The sequence below is a fragment of the Schistocerca gregaria genome, chromosome 6 (genome assembly GCF_023897955.1).
Source record: "Schistocerca gregaria isolate iqSchGreg1 chromosome 6, iqSchGreg1.2, whole genome shotgun sequence".
Lineage (NCBI taxonomy): Eukaryota > Metazoa > Arthropoda > Insecta > Orthoptera > Acrididae > Schistocerca > Schistocerca gregaria.
This window is the reverse complement of record NC_064925.1, coordinates 579713067-579723701: the sequence shown is the minus strand read 5'-3', so window position 1 is coordinate 579723701 and position 10635 is coordinate 579713067. Positions and strand designations below refer to the sequence as shown.

The window sequence follows — 10635 nt, the reverse complement described above, 5'->3', positions numbered from 1 at the left end:
GACTAATGACAGTGCATTCAGCTGAACTGGTAACCAGTGCTTCATATACCAACATCGTCTCCCCCTATTAAAAAACAAATTTAGAGGCAGTCACATGAAAAAGCTTTTTCTCTCCTAAACACTTGAAAAGTGTGTGTATGTATTTTTTGTTTTAATGCACCCTGTATATGAAAAGAGCTGTCAAACTGCTTACATGCTGTTGATTTGCACACAGATTTATGGTTGTTCCACTGGAAAGCTTACCAAGACATTTACAGCATAAAACCAATACCTGCTTGTATTTTAAAAACGTACACAGCTGAAAGGTAGTACTACATTTTTAAATGTGTAATTATAATATTCATGTAACTGATATTATTTAATGATAAGGCTTCTGGGATAAGCTATGAAGTAATCACTCCATGCTGTACAGAAAAACAAAGGAACCAAGAAAATTAAGAAGAACATTAGATTTTTTTAAAATTCATCTACCTTTTACAGAAAAGAACATTAAACTTCAACCATAAATGTTTCATAGGCATGTTACTACATTAACAAACAGTGCATTATAATTTGTGACCAGAGTGTCTGTGGGTTCGGTGTTCAGCAGGAGGCAAAACCTTGTCAGTGGTCTTGCTGTGAGACTCGAATGCATTCTAACCCCCGTGCTTACATTACTGGGTTTTGAGAGAACTGTCAGGAGGCGGCAGTGTTCTGCTTGGTAGGTTGTGCAGGTCCTGAAACACACAAAGTGTTTAAAAAGTTATTATTGGGACAGTAATGTATCGATATCTCGAAATATATCGATATCTCGAAATAAATCGATATCTCGAAATATATCGATATCTCGAAATATATCGATATCTCGAAATATATCGATATCTCGAAATATATCGATATCTCGAAATATATCGATATCTCGAAATATATCGATATCTCGAAATATATCGATATCTCGAAATATATCGATATCTCGAAATAAATCGATATCTCGAAATAAATCGATATCTCGAAATAAATCGATATCTCGAAATAAATCGATATCTCGAAATATATCGATATCTCGAAATAAATCGATATCTCGAAATAAATCGATATCTCGAAATAAATCGATATCTCGAAATAAATCGATATCTCGAAATAAATCGATATCTCGAAATAAATCGATATCTCGAAATAAATCGATATCTCGAAATAAATCGATATCTCGAAATAAATCGATATCTCGAAATATATCGATATCTCGAAATATATCGATATCTCGAAATATATCGATATCTCGAAATATATCGATATCTCGAAATATATCGATATCTCGAAATATATCGATATCTCGAAATATATCGATATCTCGAAATATATCGATATCTCGAAATATATCGATATCTCGAAATATATCGATATCTCGAAATATATCGATATCTCGAAATATATCGATATCTCGAAATATATCGATATCTCGAAATATATCGATATCTCGAAATATATCGATATCTCGAAATATATCGATATCTCGAAATATATCGATATCTCGAAATATATCGATATCTCGAAATATATCGATATCTCGAAATAAATCGATATCTCGAAATAAATCGATATCTCGAAATAAATCGATATCTCGAAATAAATCGATATCTCGAAATAAATCGATATCTCGAAATAAATCGATATCTCGAAATATATCGATATCTCGAAATATATCGATATCTCGAAATATATCGATATCTCGAAATAAATCGATATCTCGAAATAAATCGATATCTCGAAATAAATCGATATCTCGAAATAAATCGATATCTCGAAATAAATCGATATCTCGAAATATATCGATATCTCGAAATATATCGATATCTCGAAATAAATCGATATCTCGAAATAAATCGATATCTCGAAATAAATCGATATCTCGAAATAAATCGATATCTCGAAATATATCGATATCTCGAAATATATCGATATCTCGAAATAAATCGATATCTCGAAATATATCGATATCTCGAAATATATCGATATCTCGAAATATATCGATATCTCGAAATATATCGATATCTCGAAATATATCGATATCTCGAAATATATCGATATCTCGAAATATATCGATATCTCGAAATATATCGATATCTCGAAATATATCGATATCTCGAAATATATCGATATCTCGAAATATATCGATATCTCGAAATATATCGATATCTCGAAATATATCGATATCTCGAAATATATCGATATCTCGAAATATATCGATATCTCGAAATATATCGATATCTCGAAATATATCGATATCTCGAAATATATCGATATCTCGAAATATATCGATATCTCGAAATATATCGATATCTCGAAATATATCGATATCCCGAAATAAATCGATATCCCGAAATAAATCGATATCTCGAAATAAATCGATATCTCGAAATAAATCGATATCTCGAAATAAATCGATATCTCGAAATAAATCGATATCTCGAAATAAATCGATATCTCGAAATAAATCGATATCTCGAAATAAATCGATATCTCGAAATATATCGATATCTCGAAATATATCGATATCTCGAAATATATCGATATCTCGAAATATATCGATATCTCGAAATATCTCGATATCTCGAAATATCTCGATATCTCGAAATATCTCGATATCTCGAAATATCTCGATATCTCGAAATATCTCGATATCTCGAAATATCTCGATATCTCGAAATATCTCGATATCTCGAAATATCTCGATATCTCGAAATATCTCGATATCTCGAAATATCTCGATATCTCGAAATATCTCGATATCTCGAAATATCTCGATATCTCGAAATATCTCGATATCTCGAAATATCTCGATATCTCGAAATATCTCGATATCTCGAAATATCTCGATATCTCGAAATATCTCGATATCTCGAAATATCTCGATATCTCGAAATATCTCGATATCTCGAAATATCTCGATATCTCGAAATATCTCGATATCTCGAAATATATCGATATCTCGAAATATATCGATATCTCGAAATATCTCGATATCTCGAAATATCTCGATATCTCGAAATATATCGATATCTCGAAATAAATCGATATCTCGAAATAAATCGATATCTCGAAATAAATCGATATCTCGAAATAAATCGATATCTCGAAATAAATCGATATCTCGAAATAAATCGATATCTCGAAATAAATCGATATCTCGAAATATATCGATATCTCGAAATATATCGATATCTCGAAATAAATCGATATCTCGAAATAAATCGATATCTCGAAATATATCGATATCTCGAAATATATCGATATCTCGAAATAAATCGATATCTCGAAATAAATCGATATCTCGAAATAAATCGATATCTCGAAATATATCGATATCTCGAAATATATCGATATCTCGAAATATATCGATATCTCGAAATATATCGATATCTCGAAATATATCGATATCTCGAAATATATCGATATCTCGAAATATATCGACATCTCGAAATATATCGACATCTCGAAATATATCGACATCTCGAAATATATCGACATCTCGAAATAAATCGACATCTCGAAATAAATCGATATCTCGAAATAAATCGATATCTCGAAATATATCGACATCTCGAAATATATCGACATCTCGAAATAAATCGACATCTCGAAATAAATCGATATCTCGAAATAAATCGATATCTCGAAATAAATCGATATCTCGAAATATATCGATATCTCGAAATAAATCGATATCTCGAAATATATCGATATCTCGAAATAAATCGATATCTCGAAATATATCGATATCTCGAAATATATCGATATCTCGAAATATATCGATATCTCGAAATATATCGATATCTCGAAATATATCGATATCTCGAAATATATCGATATCTCGAAATATATCGATATCTCGAAATATATCGATATCTCGAAATATATCGATATCTCGAAATATATCGATATCTCGAAATATATCGATATCTCGAAATATATCGATATCTCGAAATATATCGATATCTCGAAATATATCGATATCTCGAAATATATCGATATCTCGAAATATATCGATATCTCGAAATATATCGATATCTCGAAATAAATCGATATCTCGAAATAAATCGATATCTCGAAATAAATCGATATCTCGAAATATATCGATATCTCGAAATATATCGATATCTCGAAATATATCGATATCTCGAAATATATCGATATCTCGAAATATATCGATATCTCGAAATATATCGATATCTCGAAATATATCGATATCTCGAAATAAATCGATATCTCGAAATAAATCGATATCTCGAAATAAATCGATATCTCGAAATAAATCGATATCTCGAAATAAATCGATATCTCGAAATATATCGATATCTCGAAATATATCGATATCTCGAAATATATCGATATCTCGAAATAAATCGATATCTCGAAATAAATCGATATCTCGAAATAAATCGATATCTCGAAATAAATCGATATCTCGAAATAAATCGATATCTCGAAATATATCGATATCTCGAAATATATCGATATCTCGAAATAAATCGATATCTCGAAATAAATCGATATCTCGAAATATATCGATATCTCGAAATAAATCGCCTTTTTTCGATACACTAATTTGTCAAGGCGCGCCGACCGCGGGAAACGCGCGCCGACCGCGGGAAACGCGCGCCGACCGCGGGAAACGCGCGCCGACCGCGGGAAACGCGCGCCGACCGCGGGAAACGCGCGCCGACCGCGGGAAACGCGCGCCGACCGCGGGAAACGCGCGCCGACCGCGGGAAACGCGCGCCGACCGCGGGAAACGCGCGCCGACCGCGGGAAACGCGCGCCGACCGCGGGAAACGCGCGCCGACCGCGGGAAACGCGCGCCGACCGCGGGAAACGCGCGCCGACCGCGGGAAACGCGCGCCGACCGCGGGAAACGCGCGCCGACCGCGGGAAACGCGCGCCGACCGCGGGAAACGCGCGCCGACCGCGGGAAACGCGCGCCGACCGCGGGAAACGCGCGCCGACCGCGGGAAACGCGCGCCGACCGCGGGAAACGCGCGCCGACCGCGGGAAACGCGCGCCGACCGCGGGAAACGCGCGCCGACCGCGGGAAACGCGCGCCGACCGCGGGAAACGCGCGCCGACCGCGGGAAACGCGCGCCGACCGCGGGAAACGCGCGCCGACCGCGGGAAACGCGCGCCGACCGCGGGAAACGCGCGCCGACCGCGGGAAACGCGCGCCGACCGCGGGAAACGCGCGCCGACCGCGGGAAACGCGCGCCGACCGCGGGAAACGCGCGCCGACCGCGGGAAACGCGCGCCGACCGCGGGAAACGCGCGCCGACCGCGGGAAACGCGCGCCGACCGCGGGAAACGCGCGCCGACCGCGGGAAACGCGCGCCGACCGCGGGAAACGCGCGCCGACCGCGGGAAACGCGCGCCGACCGCGGGAAACGCGCGCCGACCGCGGGAAACGCGCGCCGACCGCGGGAAACGCGCGCCGACCGCGGGAAACGCGCGCCGACCGCGGGAAACGCGCGCCGACCGCGGGAAACGCGCGCCGACCGCGGGAAACGCGCGCCGACCGCGGGAAACGCGCGCCGACCTCGGGAAACGCGCGCCGACCTCGGGAAACGCGCGCCGACCTCGGGAAACGCGCGCCGACCTCGGGAAACGCGCGCCGACCTCGGGAAACGCGCGCCGACCTCGGGAAACGCGCGCCGACCTCGGGAAACGCGCGCCGACCGCGGGAAACGCGCGCCGACCGCGGGAAACGCGCGCCGACCTCGGGAAACGCGCGCCGACCTCGGGAAACGCGCGCCGACCTCGGGAAACGCGCGCCGACCTCGGGAAACGCGCGCCGACCTCGGGAAACGCGCGCCGACCTCGGGAAACGCGCGCCGACCTCAATATTACAGGTAATTCATTTACAGTAATCAACATGTACTGCACAATGAGAAGAGACTGTCAACCTCAGCACTTTGAAGTAGTGCACAGCCAGGATGACAGAGGTTGCATTGCTGTTTCTAATCCTCTGGTGCTTCAGCTGCATAATCCATAACTGCCTCGAATGAGAATGGCAGGAATGAATATACTGCAGCAGTATAGAACTTAATCGATCTCAACCCTGCACAGAAAATAACGAGGCACTATAATTTCTTATCATTCTCACCAAACTACAGAAGCCTGTAATGGACATTATGACGATGTCACCACCTTCACCAGTGAAAGTTCTTAGTAGCAATTGAGACAAGAGAAGGTGGCCAGTTATTAATTTGTTTTTCAAAAGTCATTTCATTGTATATGGGAATACTCAGTGGACATCTTTAACTATCATAATGTACTATCTAAAAGATGTCAACTTTGCAGACTATATGTATAATCAGAGCTTTGTCTTTTCCATTCAAAGTTTGTTTATAATGGTATCAAGGGACTCAGATCCACTGGGCATTTAGAGCAACCTGCTTTAAACAACATCAGCAGGCAGTAGGCACAGTATTTGACTGTCTGTTCTCCTCCTTATGTTGGCAGTATGCTTGTTTCTCACAAAAAAAATGCTTGAATGGGGGGTCAAAACCAATACAACCAGTACAAGCCTCATAGACTGCAGCACAGGATCTGTGCTTCATTTCTCTGGAAGGTGGCTGGATGTCAACTTTCCCTCCAATGACTTCACAGCACTCATTACACTGGCATCTTACTAGCATATAAATAAACTTGATGGAAGTACGCTGCAGCCTTACACCTGAAGGTGACTGGCATACTTCCTCAGTGCCAACACCATTTAGTGTAACACACATCTGTTCATCCTCTAATGTCACAGCATCAAAGGCATGTTTTTTAAAATGTTTTCATGACAGTTGCGTATCATGCACATGCACTACCCCCACAGACACAGTCAAAAATTGATAAACATTTTTACATTGCTTCACAGTCAATATAAATAGATTATTTTGTCTTTTTTTCAACCTCTAGATGGGCAGTGTCGAATATTTAAACATTTAATTTATAAATATAAAAGTCACATACACAGAAAATCTTGAGTGGAAAAAGAATGATACAAAGTGAAAAAAAAGAATACAAATGAAAAATTTTACTCAGTGATTAACAAGTTGTGACAAAGGAAAAAATTTAGATTTAAAACCATTAATGGAATAAAAGTAATAAAGACATTGACAAAAATTTAGCGCCATTATTAGTTTCAAACCTACAACCTTACCCTATGTGTTATGCCATGTAACAAGCCAATATACTATTATATTTTAATTCTATTGAGTGTCACATAAAATTCCGATTTTTTCCATTGATTACTCCCAGAATAGGTCCCACAGGGGTGAGTGACTAACTTAACTTACATCATCATACAGATTGTTTCACTAACAGTCAATCTCACCTCTGAGGATCTCTCCTTTTAAGTGCTCATCTACTGCCGAATGCCCCTATTACACAATGATGGGACACCTATACTCTTTCTGCTCACTGTGCATGTCCACTAAATATGAAATTATACTGAAAGTAACGGTACTGACCAAATTCCACAATCTGTATTAAATACTTTAACAAAATTAAATACCTGGTTTGATTTAAGTTTGTTGAAATTAAACATGGAAAAGAATGAGTTAATGAGTAAATCAAAACAAGCAATATTATATCTAGGACAGCCACAGAAACCAGGATTTACAATTTATTACTTTCAGTGGCACCTCTATGAAATATAATTTTTCCTACTCTATATTTAAAATATATTGCCATAGTGCAATAAATTATTTGAAAAACAAGTAAAAGATAACCACATATACTTACAGGCATGCACCAGTGACAGTGCCCAAAGTCACAGATACAAGGCAGCGTGAGAGCCTAGCACGTACTCCATCGTGTGGATGCCCTGATGGATGAAGATTTCTCCCAGGTCGTGGTCTTCACTGCTCTGCAGCACGGGAGCCCCATCTTTACTGTCCTTAGTGTGCTGTCCCTGACATTGATCCCACCTCCGCATCCATGCCATTCTCTGCAGGTACGGGATGGCTTGAAAGTTGGGGAAAGTCAGAAGATTGTCTGTTAAATGAAAGAGCAAACTGACTCAACACAGTATCATCTCCTGCGAGATATTTACCCTCAAATGTGTCAAAACATTGCAGGGGGTACAGACTATTACTCACCAGTTGGTGGGCTTTGCGGTCATTATCGAAACATTGGGTTTTGCAAGAAGTATCCAAGGCACACACAGTAGGGCAAGAACAAAGAACCTCTGCAAGCCTTTCTGCAATACAGAAGAAAGACAAAATTATGCAATACTAAAAGTAATGGAAAAACGCGAAACTGGTGAAATTACTTTCCAGAATAAGTTGTTTCAAAACACACATTAAAACTATTTGAGGTAAGACTAATGATAATGTAGAGAGAAACCAAACATATTCAATGAAACATTTTTCCACTCTTGCTCACCTGTCCACTGTACATGAACTCATCACAACCTTTTGGAGGAACAATACCTTTGAACAATACCATATTGATGAAAGTGATTGAAACTGATGCAGCACACGCAGGGCCTGATGTGAAACCTGAAAAAAGAAAAGTTGTGTTTAGTCATCTATCAAATCACAAGCTATAAATTCATTCTAATGCTCCGAAAGTGAAAGCCAAGACGACTTTAACAAAACCTCCACTAATCACAAATGCTGTCTACTATAGAAGAAGTTTAAAATGCCAAAAATTTAATACTCACAAAATGTCAGTTCATAGTTCACCCATTTGACAAACATCAAGATACATGTGAAGAGGAACAAGAAGATAAAAAAAATTATGTCAGACAAACTTGCATATGATAATGGAATTTTTGAAATATCTGGAGAGCAGAAATGGAGCCATGTAAATAAAGTTGCCTTATCATCACCTGTTTAATAAACACTGAGTCAATACTCTATTGTAAAACAAATATGAGAGTCATATGTGAATTACTCAAATGGACGCTGATGAAAACATCAAAATTAACACATGTACACTATATACCAAAAGGAAAATTCAGTTCAGAAAATCACCAAAACATAGCTTCAGCTGGCAAAATACAAAGTACTGCCGATGGATAAACTTAAAAGAATGGGAAACTATTTCAAGTGTGGGGAACATACGAGTTCCTTCATTAGAGATGAAAGTGGCGTTAGGTTGGGAAGGCTGGAAAGGAGTGGCAACTTGCTCAGACCCACCTATTGTAAGTATGATAGGAGGCAGAGATGAAAGATGTTTGACAAAGTAGGAAGTCAAAGGTAGGCACTACAGCAGCATCATATAGAAGGGATAGTGTGAAAATCCAACACTACTACTCACTCTTACCTGCTTTCTCACTAACCTTTGTTTCATCTTTTTCTCAACAGCTAGGTCGTTCACAACCTGGCCTCAGACACTAACCTCACTTCAACTATGTCCGCCCCACCTAACTGCTCTCCTAAAGAAAGTATACAGAAGTTCTGGAAGTGTGTGTCTTCTTCTTCAAGTGCTTCTATCAGTGATACTCAGAATTTCATCATCAGAAAGTAAGTGCAAGGTTGGATCAAATATATATCGAAATCTTTGTTTTGTGTGCCTTTTTGTAAACAGGGAGTGGTGCGATCTCTCCTTGTTGCTTTGGTTTCCAATGGCTGTTCTCCACAGCTAGATTGACTGAAGAAACAGTAACATCAGAGCAAAAGGTAGTGTCCTATGTTGCACAACACGTAATAAAGTTTGTCATAATAAAGGTTGTAAAACTGTTCAACTTTTTGGAAGGACTTGCAGCACAGTTCGGAGACTACACCCTGAGAAAGACTGAAGAGTATGCATGGCACAAACATTTGTATCAGAACAACAAGCAATTGAGAAGGAAATTCGTCAACTTCGCACAAGGACTACCATGACAACATCCACGCTGTTTCTTTGTCAGTTGACCTCACAGAAAAGTAATTTTGTGGATATGAATTTTTCTGAAGCTTAAATAAATTTAAGACAATTCTGGTTTATATTCAATTAACTCTCTTACTGACCAACCTGTCACGTATATATTTTGTATGACATACAGAACCGAAGATATTAGTGAGAGAATTCTAGTGAACTACTAATACATACAAGCTCTGAAATATCATTGGGTAACATGGGATTTATCAATTTTGATGCATCAAGAAAACATACACATCACAGCTTCATTCTCTTAATCCTGCTCTGAGCAAGTTAACAGTTACTTCCATGATACCAATCGCAAGTTGCAAAATGAGAAGTTTTGCCTCCCTGTAAGTTTCAGTCATTCCCTCCTGTTACCCATCTATAAACAATGTGTCATCTTGCCCCCACGCTGGAATTTTCTAGATTCTGCTGGTCCTCCTATATAAGCAGTGTGACATTACAGCCTTTATCAATGCGATTTTTTAACATGTAAAAGTTTTTTTTCTGTATTCGTGTCAGTATGTGCGAACTTTTAACATATACAAATGAATGTTTTAACCAGATATCTTTGCCGCGCTCCTGAAAAGCGCAGAATATCACGATAGCTATAAACTGTTATACGCTGCTATCGATCAGTAAAAAAACGACGCACCTATGTTTCAAAATAACAATTGCCAATTTTTACTTCTGCAGGGAGCCGCACCACTCTCTAGCTGTTGTTCTGTGAATGTGTTGCGAGTCAGACGGAAAATTATTGTGCTCCAT

General features: G+C 39.2%; 1 protein-coding gene across 2 annotated transcripts; it reads right to left on the bottom strand.

The window, feature by feature from the left end:
* Window positions 1-477: 477 nt before the first annotated feature.
* Window positions 478-8491, bottom strand: LOC126278483 (V-type proton ATPase 116 kDa subunit a 1-like). 2 transcript variants are annotated; one of them, XR_007550709.1, is made up of 4 exons: window positions 8404-8491; window positions 8118-8218; window positions 7762-8013; window positions 478-716 (listed from the first exon to the last, which is right to left on the bottom strand). XR_007550709.1 is itself a non-coding variant. In XM_049978639.1 (4 exons), exons 1-3 carry the CDS (start codon window positions 8464-8466, stop codon window positions 7790-7792), a joined length of 408 nt encoding a protein of 135 aa, XP_049834596.1. In that variant the 5' UTR covers window positions 8467-8485; the 3' UTR covers window positions 478-716; window positions 7762-7789. The 2 variants fall into 2 exon arrangements, 1 of the variants encoding a protein (XP_049834596.1); XM_049978639.1 differs by having other exon boundaries at window positions 7762-8033; window positions 8404-8485.
* Between the last annotated feature and the right edge of the window lie 2144 nt (window positions 8492-10635).

Bases quoted from the DNA above. Each gene is read 5' to 3' on its own strand.
- LOC126278483 (XM_049978639.1), bottom strand. From the start codon at position 8,466: ATGGTATTGTTCAAAGGTATTGTTCCTCCAAAAGGTTGTGATGAGTTC. The intron at 8,219-8,403 runs GTGAGCAAGAGT...TCTGTATTGCAG, and splicing joins AGTTCATGTACAGTGGACAG to AAAGGCTTGCAGAGGTTCTT. The intron at 8,034-8,117 runs GTGAGTAATAGT...GTGTTGAGTCAG, and splicing joins ACCGCAAAGCCCACCAACTG to TTTGCTCTTTCATTTAACAG.